General features: G+C 33.0%; 3 protein-coding genes across 3 annotated transcripts; all 3 read right to left on the reverse strand.

Moving 5' to 3' along the window:
- Window positions 1–3,073: 3,073 nt before the first annotated feature.
- Window positions 3,074–5,278, reverse strand: LOC100805253 (protein UNUSUAL FLORAL ORGANS). Its single transcript, XM_003524775.5, has one exon. It carries the CDS (start codon window positions 4,817–4,819, stop codon window positions 3,527–3,529), a length of 1,293 nt encoding a protein of 430 aa, XP_003524823.1. The 5' UTR covers window positions 4,820–5,278; the 3' UTR covers window positions 3,074–3,526.
- Window positions 5,279–12,541: 7,263 nt separating this feature from the next.
- LOC100527812 (uncharacterized) lies at window positions 12,542–13,649 on the reverse strand. Its single transcript, XM_003524776.4, has 3 exons — window positions 13,493–13,649; window positions 12,984–13,167; window positions 12,542–12,878 (listed from the first exon to the last, which is right to left on the reverse strand). The coding sequence occupies exons 2-3, from the start codon at window positions 13,152–13,154 to the stop codon at window positions 12,807–12,809; spliced, it is 243 nt and encodes an 80-aa protein (XP_003524824.1). The 5' UTR covers window positions 13,155–13,167; window positions 13,493–13,649; the 3' UTR covers window positions 12,542–12,806.
- A 3,457-nt stretch (window positions 13,650–17,106) lies between these two features.
- On the reverse strand, window positions 17,107–18,008 carry LOC100806319 (uncharacterized). Its single transcript, XM_006580003.3, has 4 exons — window positions 17,986–18,008; window positions 17,709–17,897; window positions 17,543–17,606; window positions 17,107–17,392 (listed from the first exon to the last, which is right to left on the reverse strand). Exons 1-4 carry the CDS (start codon window positions 18,006–18,008, stop codon window positions 17,342–17,344), a joined length of 327 nt encoding a protein of 108 aa, XP_006580066.1. The 3' UTR covers window positions 17,107–17,341.
- Between the last annotated feature and the right edge of the window lie 72 nt (window positions 18,009–18,080).

Raw genomic sequence — 18,080 nt, forward strand, 5'->3', positions numbered from 1 at the left:
ATGTGCTAATTTGTGAGATACATATAATCATGTGATGGTGGATTGTGACATTATGAGATGTTAAATTGTTGACATGAGATATGGTGGTGAATAAGTATGTGGTTAATACTTGATGTGACAATACTTGTGTTGTGAGTTGTGAATTATACAATAACCCAACTAGTATTTACCTTGAGAAAAGTGTTTATGTGCAAAGTGTTAAAGGGAAAGTGTAGAGTTACAAGTTAGGAACCTAAAGTGTTAAATTCTAGCACAATGTGTTAAACGTGTTTGAAACACAAGTGAGGTCGTGGGTATTGTATAATTCATGAGCAGTGTCTGCATGCAAAAGTTGTTTTAAGGGTTGGACCTGAATCAGAAAGGTGAGACCCTAACGAATTCTTCAGAGTCTAGGCTTTGAGGGTAAAGACACTTAGTTTGAGTACTCCTTTAAGTCTATGTTGATCCCATATGGTTGGAGCATTCTCACAAAAAAGAGTGACCTTGATTGTTCATCTTATGATTTTACTTAGTGAGAGTGACCTGACATACTCATTGTGTAGCGTGTCTTATTATGTACTCTTAAGCGTCCCAACGTGGTTTTTCAAAAACATGGTACCACATTGCATGCATATAGGTTTGAGTCTTAGTATAATTGTTGCATAATGCCTGTGAATTATTTATTATGAAATTGGTGAGTGTTGTTATATCTTGATTCGAGTGTGTAATTCATGTATAATGTGATTGGTGATTTCTATGATGAATTTTAAATGATAAAATGGTGAAGTGACGTGGATTGTAGTAAGTTGAGCTATGTTATAAATAATTATATAATGTATTTTGATTATGTCTTTGTTTATTTGTATCTTATTTAGAAATGTGATAACTCACTCCCTGTGTGTTGTTTGTGTTTGGATCATGTGATGATCTTGAACCTTGTGTTCGTGGGAGCAGATGATTAGGTGAAAAGAACCTCGTGTTAGAAGACGCTGAGACACAATATTCTGATAGGATGTGACATTAGGACATGACTTTTTATTTTAATTGCATGATGTTTCAAATATGTATTTTACTTTATTTTATTCTGATGTTTAACTTGAGTTCTTTTATAAACTTGGACAGTTTTTTTGGGCCAAAGATGTTTTTAATAAGTTCTATTTGATAATAGTGAAGTGAATGTGATTATTTTATCTACGCGAATTGGTTTAAATAATTTGAATAAATGAGGGAAAAAATTCAATCCATTGTGTGGTATTTGGAGCCTGCATTGGAAAATGGACAAACATATGTTTTTGAGGGAGGTTACTGATCGAGTTTTGAATGGAGGGAGATCAAATTAATGGTGATGGTATCCTAGGTGTGAGGGAACTTGGTAATGACCTCCGTTTGTCGAGCGATGGCTTGAGAGTAGGTGTTGTCTTCCATGCAAGAGAATCAATGAAAATGCCATGATAGGAGGTCATATTATAGGGGAAAGGATTTATCTTGCTGAATTAGAGGATAGGAAAAGTACCTCCAGAATTAAGGGAGAAAGTAAATTGCGAAGATAATATTTTTCTGCCTCCTTTCCTTTCATTCATCAATATATGAAAACTTGCAAGCATGAGGAAAATATATAATGGTGTCACAAATAAAATAACAAATCTAAAATTGGGAGACAACACAATGCCTACATAACAATATTTTATTGTAGTAAATATGCAAACTTGTTGAAAATACATAGTTAAGAATCTTTTGCTTAATGGGTGAAGTCTTCTCAACCTTGTGAAGATTAGGTCTCTCATAGGCCTGTCATTGTTAGTATTAGGAGCGTCCATTACTACATATTCTTTCGGCCACCATTCATTAGGTCTTGGGCACTATCAGTATTACCTCATGTTCTTTGAGAGGCATCATTCATTGGGTCTTGGGTATTATCATAGTACACTTCTACACCGCATTTGAATTCTTACATCTTTTATTTTGAATCTTACACCCCCCAAAGTAACGCGTGCCGATCATCCATTCCATCCTGTGCCACCCATCACACATCCTCACAAAAATCACAAATCAAAATAGCATCACCGTGTCACACACTATCACACCACACAACACCTAGAAAGGAAATGGCTATAAATTTTTTATTATAAAATAATTATTCTGAATTATATATGTATTTTAAAACAATTATTTTATAATAGAAAAATCTCATTTCAGAATAGGTTTTTTTTAAAAAAAATAATTCTATTATGCAATAGTTGACCCAAACATAAGAATGCCTCTTGTATCCATCTATTTCACGCAAAATCTCGAGCACACTAAGGAACTTGCGTCTACGATGATCTCAAACTTCAATCAACTCAAAGGCTCATTTCCACCAACATTAATTGACCAAAACCCAGACCTAAGTAAACAATCATCCTAAGACGCATAAGTCGAGTTTATTTCAAACTTATTAAGTAGAAATTAGAATCAAAATGAGTTTTGGATACCCAAAAACTTATTCTACACCTAAAAGAAAAGAGAAAATATGAGGATAGAAGAATCGAAATAATGAATATTAATGAGATATTTGAAAAAGTACGAAAGTATACAAAAATCATTTCTCAAATCAGAATATCTAGAAGGGCCGAGCCCTCTTTTTGCATGCTTGGTGAATGTATGATCATTATACATAAGCAGTTTTGAAAACTCTGGAGTTTGATTATTTGCATTTCAACCATTATGCCGTTAGTCAAAGCAAAATCCATGTCAACTGTTTGCTGCACATTATTCCATGTCTTATAAGTACTGTGTCTGAGTAATACGTACACTCACTCACTTTGCCTTTCATTTTTTTCTTTTGTTCAACACAACGTCTCATTCTAACTTTTTAATTTAACTCCCTTACATGAAGTATAAGTAGAGGGTAAGTTATAAGGAATACTTGGATTCCACCAAAAAAAAAGAGAAAACTTGGGCCCTCATACTTTCAGGAAAAAACATAAGTAATATATATGTAGAGAGAGATAGTTGCATTGAAGTCACTGTATATAAAACGATCGAGGAACAATTCTTTTAAAAGAAATAGCTTATCTCTTATATATATGCAAAAAATAAAGTCGGAATAATGAGTTCATGAGATTGACTTAGCTAGAAGACATTGAGAGAAGAATGGAAACAGTGGCATCTTTAACGTTCATATCAGTAATAATATATAAACCACTAATTAAATGTTCACCAGGGACCTAATTTTGATAGTTATTAGGAGAGGAAAAATAACATGTAATACACATTATAGCCGCTGCATGTGGAAGCTGACAATTGTAAATAGAAGGCTACAAACTAGCTAGTTGCTTAGATTCCAAACCACACCTAAAAGGTACAATGGTAGAACAGCTAAGTAATTAATCAACTAGTGTAGTAGTGATACGTTAATTAATATTAAAAATACTAAAAAGTCTACAAACCAAATCACTACTGGGACTGCACTTTTCATACTCCTAGCTAGGGTGCGACATGCATTAATTAATCCATACCATCCTCAAATCATCACATAAATATGACAAACTTAATTTTCTCATCTAATCTAAGCATTGAAACTCTGGAAGGGCAGTGCCAATTGATCAAGGAGGCCAGTGACAGGGGTGGCAAGCCTAGGCTCATATGCAAAACCATGCAACTCAAATCCATCATGTGCAATGTAAGGACAAGGTGGAATCCACTGCCACCTCTTCCTGCATATATCAAACAGCAAGGCCTTGTCCGTTCCACGGATCATGATGACAATAAACTCACCATGCCCTACACATTCAAACCCGTTCCCATCTTCCAATTCAGCAAACTGAACATAAAGCTGCTGCGGCATTCTCTCTGACTCCACCCACATTGTCCCACACGCCTGCAAACTCCACACCCTCAAACTCTTTGGCACGTTGAGCTTGCTCTTCTCCACAGCAGCAACAAGAAGAAGCTTCCCCTTGCACTCAACTAGGTTTGGAGACCTTAGAAACCTCCTCATTGGGGCTTGTATTTTGAACCAAGTGTTTGAGGTGATGTCATAAGCCAAAACACTGAAAGGGCTACAATTCATGCAGTAGAATTTTCCTTCAGCATAAACCATTCTTCCAGATTCGAGGCTGCAGAGCCTTGGAAGAGAAGAGGTGGTGCCCCACAAGGAGAAAAAACCTCCTCCATCGATGTGAAAGCTTTCAGATGTCAAGTTCTTCACTGCATAAGGGGATATCATGTCATCACCAGCAACAGTGACATCTATGCAGGTGGGGCTAATGGTTAAGCCAATGGAAGGGAAGAGTCTAGGTCTTAATGTTGGAGGTAGCTGAGTGAGAGAACCGATCAAAGGGTTGCTCAGAAGCATGGTCTTTGGACCAGCCTCATCAGAAACCCAGCAAAGTAAACCGGCAGAAGATGAAGCTGGAGAGAAGCCAGAAGGGACCAAAGCAAAGGAAATGCGGTACCATGCCATCTCATAGGGGTCAAAGAGGTACCCTTCAAACGCACCACCGTGATGTCCACAACCACCACTTGTTCCATTGTTGTTGTTCTTGTAGATGTAGCTCTTGCGGGTCTTGTGGTGCTTGAAGAACAAGAACCAGTGCTGGTGTGGTGAGACTTGAAGGTACAATTCGAGGAAGGTGTTGGAGAAGAGAAGTGCATACCATCTCTTGCAAACACAACGTGCACGAAAGAATGCTGGTGGAGGAAGAAAGGCTATGACACGGTCAAGAAGCCTCTGAGGGAGCTTGCTCCATATTCTGCTGTTCATCCATGGAGTGGAAGTGCTGTAATTGCTAGTACCAGCACCACTGATAGGGAATGTGTACGAAAAAGGAGAGGACATAGAAGGGTGAAAACCTTCCATATATATGTAAGGTTATTTGTGTTTTTGCTTAGTTTAAGTGGAAACTAGGTACAAAGTGAAAACTGGAGGAAATGCTAAATGTTGAGGAGTGTAGTGTAGCATATGATATACTAGCTAGGCTTGCCTTTAATGTTAAAGGAAAGGTTATGCATGGTTTCTTCTTTTGCTGTGTTAATTTTTCCTTAGAAAGAATGTGGGAAATGGTTGTGAAAATGTTTTTAGGGAAGGACCTAAGAGGGGAAAGCAGTAGTGTAGCTTATAGCAATCACCTGAGATGGTTATTGTTGTTAATTTCTGTTCCTCATTTTCAGTGGGGGGAGGTATTGGAGAATGGAGAGAAGGGAAGACGGTTTTGGAAGTGAAGAAGTGTGATGCAACACAACCAGAAATGGAACAAAGGACGTGAGATTTTGGAAGTTGGTGGTGGCTCTCATGTGAAGAAAGAAATAAAGTATTGGGGGTTGTGTTGTGGCATTGGTGGTGAGTGGGGACAAGTGTATATATAGGATCGAAATGGCTTTGGCCTTATTAAATGCTTAATTTATTAATTGAATTTTCTTTAGTCACCATTTCATAAGTTTGAAGTATATTTATCAGTTTTTATAAGTTTAAAATATTAACTAATTGTTCATAATTATTTTTTATAAAAAAATATAACTAATTATTTTTAATAAGATTTTTTTAATTATATTTTTTTTCATTTGTAATATTTAAAAATAATAGTACATGAAATTTTATTATTTTAAATATTTTACTAATATCTATCTTTTTTTAAATCTTTATTCTCATTACATTATATTCCTTGTCATATATATATATATATATATATATATATATATATATATATATATATATATATATATATATATATATATTCTTTTCTCTTTCTTATTAGGTTTTAGATAACATTGTGAGTATTCGTAGGTATTTTTATTATTTGAATTCCAAATCTTATTTAGTTGTTTGATCTAAAGGAATGAGAAAGATATAAAAGTAAATTAAGATGAAAATAACTGAAATATTTAAATTAAAATAGAATATAGATATGTAAGATTTATATCCATTTTTAAAATTTCCATATCTCAAATGGAACCAAGTGTTATTAAATCAAGAGTATTTATATTTTGATTATCAAAAGTTTTAAATACTCTATCAACAATTCTTCTTTCTTTATATTTCTCTTCTTATCAAATTAAATCATCAATTAAATCAATAAGTTATTTTTCATCTCTTTTCTTCTCTCACGTTGTATACAATTCAAAGATGTTCTAATAAACATTTTTCTTAAATCAAACACTATCAATTTCATTCAAATAAAAGATAATTTATTAATTAATGAGTTCATATATATCTCTCTCTTGGCATCTTTTGGTGGGTGAGAAAGAAAGAGAAAGAAAAGGCAAGTGATTCTGATGAATGCATCTATCATTTCAGTGTTGTTTTGTCAAGGCCGAGGTTGGAAGGACATAGTTGCAGAAAAGTGAGACAGATGCAATTGATGAAAGCGCAACTCCCTGCTAGTACAAACACATGGGGGCATAAGAAAACTGATTATTCAATATTCATCCAAATCCAAAACCTATTTCTCTGAACAGATAAATCTGATGAGTAGCGGTATTTCTTTTTTCTTTTTCTAGTATCTCATGTTCAAACGCAGGTTAATCCCACAAAGGGACAAAATAAAGCCATCAATGAGAAGTACAGTCCATATGTATGTAGATGACAACTCCAGCATGAAAAAGGTGCATGAAAATCTTAATTAGAAGAAAATTCATTACATGATAATATATTTATGGAAAAAAGTCACGAGTCAGTTTGTTTTAATTTTCTTTCATGAAAATTATTATTAAAGTTTTTAGGGTATTTGTTTGAGTTTTAAAAAAAACAACAGTATGGAAAATTAAATTTATAATTATTTAGAGAATTTATATTGAATAACTTTAAAAAAATGAAATTATAATTTTCTTTGAAAATAAAGTATTTCTATACTGTAAATAAATTATTGGCAACAGATTTTAGAAAAATAAATCAAATTCAAAGGTATGTCTTCCATTCCATACATTTAATTTTGGTTTGAATAATGATAATTAAATCCTGCTGATAAAAAAATGATTATTAAATCCTTAAGATTTTTATATTGATTTTTATTATTTGAAATTTTGGTTAATTATGAATCAACATTTTAATGAATTAATATTTTAAATGTCAATTATTCGTTAAAAACAAAGACTAATATTTGAATGAATTCTTTCTATAATGATTAAAATATAAATAAGTACAAAATATAAAAATCTGAGGTTAATAATAGAAATGGAAGTTTGAATAAATGAATATTAATTAGAAAGCAAAATGTTGTAGAAACTTGACAACATTTAATTTGTCTAGACAATACAATCATAAATGACAAAGTTTTTCCTATCATTCTAATGTAGTTGCATTTTTAAGAACTCAACCCAAGATAATCAGTTAAATTAAAATAGCCTTATATTATGTTTTATTTGAGAAATATATTTTTTATTAATAATTACAAAAATATCACTTTTTCTTTAAATTGTATGAAAAATACTTCTACCATTTTCGAATAAATACTTAAAATCATGTCACAAATAACAATAAGTAAATATTTTTATTTAAAAAATAAATAAATAAATTCAAACCAATTAAAACGCTACTCTCTTTTAACTTTCAATTCAACTTGTGTAGATAAGGAAGGCTTGTATAGAGCACAAATGCATGAATTGTTGCCTTAAAAAAGTGTATGAATTGGTATTACTATGTATTGCTTGCATTTTTTGTTTTGGTAGAGATTACCATATTGCATTAAATTTTGTCCGTTATATAGTACTATTATATATATATATATATATATATATATATATATATATATATATATATATATATGTTGATATATATGAGTTGGTGCAGAAATGATTATGAATAAAATCAGAATGATACAAAGTCTAGTGTCAGATCATACATGCATACGTCCAATCCCATCCAAACTGATGGGTTTTCTTTACACAGCACAGAGATGAGGCGTGAACTACCAAAAGGAAATAAAGCTTTTGCTGCTGCTTTGGAGGATCAGTAGTAAAGCTAAGATAGCTCAGTGATCAAGCATTCAAGTGGACTCACTACTCATACCACTAAGCTAGTTTGTTCATTCATTCATTCAGTTTATTGCACTCTCTATCTGACTATTCCTTTCTTCTTTCTATGAGTCTTAATATTCCCTTTCTCTTAGCCTATTGGCTTTTGTTTGGTTTTGTTAAGGGAAGCAAATCTCAGTCAGAAAAGCCCCCCTCCCTTCCCCCCCTCTTCTGTCACGCTGTCTTGTTCGTGTCAATCCCCTCCCATTATCATTTGTCCATCTCACCATTCAATTTATGGAAAAAGTGCTCTTGCTCAGGTTTGGAAATGTTTGTGTTCCTTCAAGAAACCTCTATTTTTAGAAAAGGCTAATTAAACATTTTTAGCATATTATGTTCACTCCCAAGCAATCCCTGTATATCAACTCAACCCCCTTTTTTTTTTCTTTTCATTTTAAACAAAGTCAAACAATGCAACCGGCCACCTTCCATTTTCATACATCCATAATGTGTAACCTAGTTTGATTTGTTTGTTTTTTAATTTATGATTATATAAAGCATTATAACCATGCATGTTAAATTTCCTTGCTACGTGTATGACTATTTGAATTATTTAATGTCAATTTAAAATTATAGTATGAAAGCTGTTTAATTTGATGCCCATGATTAATTTGCTGTCATGTTCATTTTCCTCATTATAATTTGATGTTAGTTAATTGTTATTGTATAATGTTATAAAGTGCCAAATCTCATGCTGGGGTTATGTCACTATTGATGTGTGTAGCAGTTTTGACACTGACCACAAGTCCACAAGCCCTTGCTGGCCCGTGGCTGTTTGGAATTTTCCCTTGCACAATCGACGCAAACATCAACTTGAAGTAGTGGAAAATAAGAGAGCGCAAACAAAATTTTATAAAAAGATCCAAAGATGATTTCTGAAAGCATCGATTCTGTGCATAGAGATATCAAATTCAAGTACTTCGATGGGATCTTTTCACATCTTCTGCTACCACACATTCATGAGATTAATTTCGAATCAGCAGTGATATCTAGACATTTTATAATTCCAAACTATTCCTCAAGAAATAAATGCTTATCAGGAAATTCAAGAAGAGCATACAAAACACCGAGTAGCACTCACATGATCAACGAGATGAAAGTAAAGAAGTACCATTAATTAGTATTACACTATAAATATAATAAAAAAAAGGATGACCATATAAGTCAAAATAGTCAAACCAATTAATGTAGTTATATATGTTTGGAGATTTAGGTGCTAAAGTCTACTCTAGTGTTGGGGTAGCTAGCAACTGAAAAACCAAAACTAGAAAGAGCCGACTAGCATAATTAGCTGGTGCATTATTTGGACGTTCTTGAAGCATCAAAGCTTGCATGGTGATGGTGCTCTACCATTATAAGATTATGTTCATTGTACATGCCTGGCTAGGTGCATGATACTCCACTATAAAAAAAATTGTCAGTAGTTATTATTTACTAACAGTTTAATATTAGATCGCCACTTGTAGTATACTCCCTCCACGTACTCTCGAACATAAGAAAAACAAAGCACACATTATTTTACATTAATTAAAAAAGTTATTGATATATTTAATTTTTATTAGACAAAATTTGTATCAACGGAAGCAGTCTTGACATTAACAATTTTGTACGTTAGCAAATGACAATTTTTTAAAATAAAGATCCAGTTTCAAACATGTTTGTTTGAGTGTAAATAGAGAGGAAAGAAAAATGAAATAAAAGTATAAATAGAGAGGAAAGAAAAATGAAATAAAAGTACAAAGAAAGAAACTTTTCGGACTGCCTTTTTCTTATTTTTATCTATCAAAATAACGTGTCCTTTTTACTCTATTTTTTCCCCTCATTTCATTATTTTTTTTTCATTTTATTTCTTATCTCTCGATCTATTTCACTTTTATTCTAAATAAAGTATAAAACCAAATGGAACTAAGAAGCCTTCTATGATTGAGTACAGTGCAATAAAAGTTTGGACTCTGGATGAACTGCCAGCTGAGAGTTCCAAACCTAGTTTACTAACACGGCACGAGTGCTACATAGGAACCATTGAACTGACAAAAGTGAAAAGTGGTTCTCAAGTGTTTCTCCATAAGCCCACTCTACCTTGATGACCGAATAAACCTAGCAAGCTATGACATTATTGTGTTTTAACTCCACTTGCATTTGCATGGAGGATCCCACTGGAACAAATCAGGCTAATATAGTGAGATGTTTATGTTGAACTTATTTCTTCCCTGAGCAATATTAAAGTTTTATTTGGTATACAATAATCACACTAAAAGTTAGAATGTGTAACCTTATGCATATATATAATTTCAATCCGCATTATTAGGCCGACCCTAGTGAATTATATATATGAACAAATATTAAAGTTAATTAGGCTCCAATTTATTCGAGCATTTTTATTTTGGACCTTTGTTATGGATGAAACATATTATGGTTATTATTTCATTAGGTAGACATTGAAACTTATGAAGATATCTAAGCTTTCTGCCGACTTAAAACAACAGAACAAATAATTAGATTTATAACTAATTTATAATTTTTTAACGATCCAGTGATATAGATGCATTTGTATTTTGTTTTTCCTTAAATTTTGAGAGAGAGAAATAAGACTATAATATTTTTCACTAAAAATATAAGCTTGTAATGTAAAGCTGGGAAGGGTAAAAAATTGAAATGAATGAAGCCCATGGACACTTCATCAGTTATCACCCCCATTTTCAATTATAGAGCTGCAATTGAAGTTTCAGTTTTAGAGTCAGAGGCTGGAAAGTGAGAAATTGAATCCATTCCACAAGGCATATACCAGTTGTCTGCTGTTATTTCTCCGGAGGAAAAAGAGAACATTGTAATCTTAGAAAATACTTATAGTGTTTGTTACTTACGGATGTTAATTAAGACTGAATGATCATTTCATGAAACATACAATACCTACCAAGAAATTAAGAATGAAACAGCTCTTCAATTTCAAAGATAACATAAACTCATTGATAAAAAAAAAAAAGATAACATAAACTGACCTATACAAACAAAAATGATCTAGTCCTCTCTTGCGCGATAATTGGGCGACACCATTCTTACATTTTGTCTTTTTACACCGAAGAGTAAGGAATCTCACATTGATATAAATGAATCATCCGAGCATAGCAAGTGACAAATATGCTAGGCAAGAAGATAACAAGTTACAAATTCTGTCTTCATAAGACATAATTTTGGGTCGGTTTGTTTAATTTTTTTTTTTTAAAAAAAATTATTCTTAAAAAAATACTTTTAAAAAATGAAATTGAATTTGTTTATTAAGAAAATTTGTTTTTATTAAAAAAAAACTTTAACAGGCCTTGTATGTATTCTTAAGAAAACAATATTTTTTGGGGGCTCAAAGGGCATGAAAACACATAAGATGATAAGAACTTGATTCTGATTAAATAAACTTTTTAACAAGTACTTAGAAGGAAAAAAAAGAATATAACATAAATAAAATTTTTCCCAGACACCTTCAACCAGATGACCAGTTTTAAATTTAAGTATCAGAGTTTGAACTGGCTAGCGGATCCACTAGTTTGCTTGTGGTGCTCGTGGTGTTTTTTGAGAAATCTGTGTGGCTGTTTGAGCTATGCAGTTCCTCGGTTCAGGGTATAGGGGAGAAGTAGTCTGGTATTGTGGTGCATGTGCTTTACATAGGGGAATTTATGGCATACTTTTGCTGGTGTCATTTACGATGGTGATTGTCAGTGAGGAAGCCCATAACAACAAGTTTCAACAATAATTGCGTGAAGTTGAGCTGAAAATAACAAGATTTGCGTCTCCATCAACATTACAAGTGAGTATTTGACATCACAATCTAAGTGGAGCTGGACTGAAAGTAAAAGAGTTTGATTTATATATATTCTCAAGAAAAATATCTTTTGCACAGATCATTTAAGATTTGACTTCTTTACCATATCATCATGTTAACATGTGATGATTTTTCTTATTTTACAGATGTTTTACACTATCTCTATACTCTCTATATATATATTCAACTCGGTAAAATCAATCCATGAAGCACAACATGGTGTAGACAAATAATCGAGAAAGACTTAAATAAACACAACAGTAACTTGAAGCTTGAGCAGAACTTAGAAACTTTGAATAGGAAGCTCATTCGGTGGTTCACACATATCATCCTCTAAAACTAATACCAACACACCACCACTCCACTTCCACTTCCACTTCGTACCCCATTGCCCAGAGGCTCTTCACTATGTGAAGGTATGGGGAAGGGATATTGTACGCAGCCTTACTCTTGCATATGCAAAGAGGCTGTTTCCGGATTCGAACCCATGACCAACAAGTCACCAAGGCACAACTTTACCGCTGCACCAGGGCTCGCCCTCACCAATACACCACCACTGAACAAAAAAAAATGCAACATAATCCACCACTTTACTTTCATCAATTGTGAGAGAATGTGTCGCCAATCTTCCAAAACCACTTAAAGTAAAGCATCAGATGATCAACTACTATCATTTTCATCAATTATAAAAGAATTTTATCATACAGAGTGTGAAGGGCAACCAATATCACAGAGTGTGATGGTGTCATAAATGATATGTAGCATGTTAAAGCTTTAGTTGATACAAAAAAGAAATTACCTAGGTATTCTTCAACATTATTCCACCATCTCTTTCAACTTAATCAAATGATTTAAACAAAGAAAAAATAGAAACTTCATCATCAAGAATTCAAGATACTTCAAGGGAGAATACAAGTTACTGTATGGTCATTTTAGGCTGACATCCAAAGCAGTGCATAACAGGCTAAGCTTCCTACATATCGGTCTTGAATTGTAAAAGCAATAACATTATGGAAATCTTCAACTACTTCCTTCCTCGGTTAAGCCTCTGCAGTTGATAATTGATACTCCCCCAAGACTTTCTGTTCTTTTTACTCTGAAAAAAACAAAATTGAAATGTTTTTTTTTTCTTGTACTACTTAAATTCTCAACTCAAAAGCAACTAAAAGCAGTTTTGATTAAACTAAATATATATTATTACCTGAGCATCAATACAGACATTTAATAGCTCCTTCTGGCGAGCACAAGCGTCGGTATCGCTATGGTTTGCAGCCATACAACTGAGAAACAATGCCATTTCCTTCATGCAAGGTTTTTGAAGATTACCAAATCTCTTGGGGTTGATGAAAAGCGTACCAGCTTTCCGACCCATTATCCTTCAACAACTTCACATCCATGATCCATCCAGGAAAAAAAAATGTCAATTTTTTATTTTTTAATTTACACAGAAAAATGAAAATGCCATAATTGAAATTTTTTATATACTTTTATAAATCATGAGAAAATTATAAATAAACAGTCAACACTAACAACAGTCTAATGCAGTTGCTCATGTGATCAGATCACCAAAACAAAACAAGACATGAACACTCTAAAATGGATTGATAATCCAAATTGAAATCATCATAATCACTCCCTCATTTCTTCAATTTTTTCCTTCATCAATCATATTAGCAAGTGAAATGACACAAACTGAGACTCGGAGATAACCTTGAACGTGGTGGAGAATAGGTCCGGACGCGGCGGAGAAGAGCTCTGGTCGCGGTGGTTGAAGACGAAGCAGTGATGCCACCGAAGAGTGTTTTCTTCGATTCGCAGTGTTAGGGCTACAGAAAGGTTTGTTTTGGGGCTTGGTTTTTATGGGCCTAGGTTGTTAGAAGCCTACGGAAAAAAAGGCAATTGATATTTTCATTTCCTTATTTTACTTGAGCACTCCCCTTCTCATTTGTTTTCCTAATTTACCCTTTAAAATACACTCTCATCTCTTTTTTGGAAAGCAGAGACCCTTGCCATTTTCTAATCCCATCACCAAAATTCCTAACTTTACAGCATCATATTCTCCATCTTCATCAAGAGTTGAGAGTACCTTGAGACCTGGATCTTGCGTGCTTTAGACCTCAATTTGTTACATTATGCATTTATGCTTATCCTCTTCCTCTTCCTTTCAATCTGGTCTTCCTTTTATAGTAATGCATTAATTGCTCAATTTCCCAGAACTCCAATCTACGAATGGCTTATAATTTTGTTGCATGTCTACTTTTACGACATTTTTATATTTTGTTGGTTGGGAAGAAATGACTACTTTTTGTTTGGTGGGCAGTTGTATATATTGATTTTGGGTGCGTCAAGGAGAGACATAGTAAATAATCATTGTTTAGGTGTGGCATAGAAGCCCCAATTTCATGTTCGACGATGTCAAATTTTGTGTGTGTAATTTGGATTTGGATGTTTTGGGGGATTTTGAGTTTTATGTGTACAAAGGTGTCAATTTCATGATGTAACTCCATGTGGAGCTTGTAAATCTTGAATCTTCTTCATCAACAGAGTCCTTTGCTTCTTGAAGATCAATGGCAATGAAATGGAGATGGAAGAAAGATGATTGGAGACACCACTTAAAGAAGAAGGTGAGTCAAGAAGAAGCTCACCACAATAGGAAGTCATGGATAAGAGCTTGAAGGTAGGAGAAGATGAGTGGAGGGAGATGGAGGAAAGGAGCACGAGATTTTATGTCTCAAATGAGGTCTGAACTTTGAAGTGTAATTCTCAAATGATCAAAGTTGAAAAATACACACACGTGACCTCTATTTATAACCTAAGTGTCACACAAAATTGGAGGAAAATTTGAATTTCTATTCAAATTTCACTTGAATTTGTGGAGTCGAATTTTGGAGCTAAAATTTCACTAATTATGATTAGTGAATTTTAGTTATGGTTCAACCCACTAATCGAATATCAAGTCCAAGATTTTCCACTAAGTGTGCTTAGGTGTCATGAGGCATGTAAAGCATGAAGGACATGCACAAAGTGTGACTATATGATGTGGCAATAAGGTGTAACAAGCAAATGTTCATCTCTCCCTCTAAAATTTAATTGGATTGGGCTTCTCCCAATTCAATTAAATTTATTTCCCAACACACACATCAAATATTCACTTAATGCATGTGAAATTATAAAATTACCCCTAATACAAAAACTAGTCTAGGTGCCTTAAAATATAAGGACTGAAAAATCTTACATTTCTAGGATACCCTACCTACATTATGGAACCATAAACATAAAACCCAAAAATAATGAAATTCTAATCTAATATGTACAAAGATAAGTGGACTCATACTTAGCCCATGAGCCCAAAATTTACCCTAAGGCTCATGACAACCCTAAGGTCTTCTTTTGCATCTTTGGCCCGATCTTCTTAGAGTTTTTTATCCAATGCCCTTGGGGGATAAGATTGCATCACTACTTTACCATGAGTTTTCATCATTTCTTTATGCAATTGTTATATTACAAAAAATATGAGAACCTTAACCATTGTGGTTTGTTCCTTTTAATTCTTATAAGGTTTGTTCTTTCAAATGGTATTAGGTTGCATATCAGATAAACCTATTAACCAATTTGTCAAAAAAGTTAACCATTTTCATCAATAGTGTTAACCAACTAACAAATAATATTGTATTGAGAAGGAATCCAAAAGTTTAGCCCAATCAATGTCTTTTCCATGCTTGAGTTAGGATTTGAGAATTATTATTTTGTAGAATCCAAAAATAGTTTAGGTTCATTCCATGCATGTTGAAATTGTAGATTTTACTTTGTGTGTTTTATTTTTGTTTTGGTATGACAAACAAGTGCTTAAATATAATTGTATTGTTTTTAAGTCATACATGTGCCATGTATCGTTAATTTGAAGGTTATGGGTATAATGCTTAATGTTTCTCAATATTTGAGAGTTGTTAATTGTATTGATTCAAGTGGTTAACTATAGTATATAGGGCTAATACATTTAAAGTCCATATCTTGGTTAATTCTCTTATTGCGAATGGTTATTGATGTCATGATATTATTTTGTAGACTAGTATAGTCACTGGGTTAAATATGTTAACCATGATGGTCAAGATTGTTTTATACATGGTTAACAATTTATATATGATCCATGATTACTATAATGCATAATTTTATTTTCATTGTCTTAATGATGTCACATGATGCGCCCAAAGCATTCCCTTTCTTTTCTTTATTAAGAGTGTTTTTATGTTCAACTTGTGTTAGTTGTGCTACACTTGTGCTTGATCTAGATTATCAGTTTAAAGTGGGGCCATTAGTAGTATGTTTGTTTCACATCTCAAGATAGTGATGAGCAGAGTCTTATTACTTAAGTGTCTGGTCCCTAATGATCAATGGTCAACAAGTTCTTAATGTTTTTTCTGAATGCTTGGATTTTATCCTCCACATCACACTATTGTTAAGTGTTAACTTGATGAAAAACTTCCATCTTCATTTTTGTTAAATGCCTAGTTTGTTGGGATGACTAGTTTTAGCTTGGTCTAACAATCTACAAGTCCTCTTAGCTAAGATTATGGGTTTAGCGGATTATGTTTTTTTTTTTTGCCATTGGGATAATGTTTAGTGGATGGCCACTTAGTTATGTTAGTTTATGATTTTCGATGATCACTTTATTTAATTGTTGTTATTATATTACAATAAAAAAGGAAGGTCATGGCCATCAATTTCTATACTTAGTTAGTTTTCGCTTCTCATGAACTAGTTTGGTTTTGATTTGCTGCTAAAAAAATACTTTAAATATAAATTTATGATATTATTTTTTATGTACAATTTGGTATGTATGGGTTGCAATATTGGCTACCGTCAAATCTAATTTTCTGGTATCTTCCTTTATGCAACATAATCTTGTATATATCACCTCTATATGGCCAATCCTTGCAATTCTTTTGTTTTCATGATTATCATGTTCATTATTAAAAATACCTTCCTTTCACAATAAATCACTTGCTGCATTAAAATTTTCTATGAGTGGAATAAAATCTTATTTGATGTTTTACTATATCCATATCTTTTATATTGAGACAATAATACAAACATATACCAAACATGAGCAAAAAATTTGGACGAGAGAAGTTTTCTGAGTGAAAATGATTAATAAATAATACTACTAGTTGAAGTCACTAATATGAGTACCATAAAATACGATATGTTTCTTCTTGTTTTGTGAGAAGGAACCAAAAGAAACTAAACCTCCTACAAGGCTACAACACAAGAATCCTCAAGTTTTGTGAGAAGGAACCAAAACAAACTAAAAACTTAAAACCAAGTTACATAATTATAACATCAATTAATACTTGGAAAAAGCAACTTCAGTACAACAACAATACTAAATATTATTCCGTTGGACAAAAAAAAATTGTCTTTCCCAACTCTACATGGTCACATCCCAACTTTCTTCAATATAGAGACAAACATAAAGCATTATGCTCTCATAATAGAATTGCTTAGATTGTGTTCAAGATATGTTGATCAAATTTGTCTGGCATTGTTTGAGCAAAGCCTTCATGAATTCTCACCATGATGCTTCATATAGTACTCCTCTGGTCCCATTACCTATATGAAATGATATCCAATTAGAGAGAGACAAACAAAAGACAAAAAAAACAATATAACACAATACCATGTCATGGACCTTTCAGTGGTTCAAGAAGATATGCAAAAGCTAAAAGAGAGCAAAAAAATGAAAACGGAGAAAAATAATACAATTTTTGCTTCATTGGTAGAAGAGTCTTCGTCTATGCACTCAAAAGGTGCAGGAGTTTGGATTCTGCAAAAAAAAAAAAAAAAAGACAACAAAGGCATATACAATTCAATCCTACTTTACCAAAATAAAAACTCACGTATTTTAATAAAAATACCAAAATCATACATTCCAATTGGGGCATCTCCAGAAACTACTTCCACGATTATCTTCGCTATTGGAAGTTTGCACGAAAACTCTCTATTCACACAAACACTTCTTCCATATGCTAAAGGAAAATGATTCATTGTTGCAGAAGACCTCGACGCATCAGATTGGCGACCACACAAGATGAAGATGCCATGCCTCAACCATTGCCTACACAAACACAACCCAACAAATAGAGAAGATGATTTTTGCACTCCTTGAGTTACCCCACCAATTTCAAAGCTAAGAAGAAACAAACCCGTAACTAGTTCCTTTTCCCATTCACGTTAGGGATTTTAGTGAAAAAAATAAGAATAAAAACTTACATGTCATTATACACATGTCATTGCCACA

The sequence above is a fragment of the Glycine max genome, chromosome 5 (genome assembly GCF_000004515.6).
Source record: "Glycine max cultivar Williams 82 chromosome 5, Glycine_max_v4.0, whole genome shotgun sequence".
NCBI lineage: Eukaryota > Viridiplantae > Streptophyta > Magnoliopsida > Fabales > Fabaceae > Glycine > Glycine max.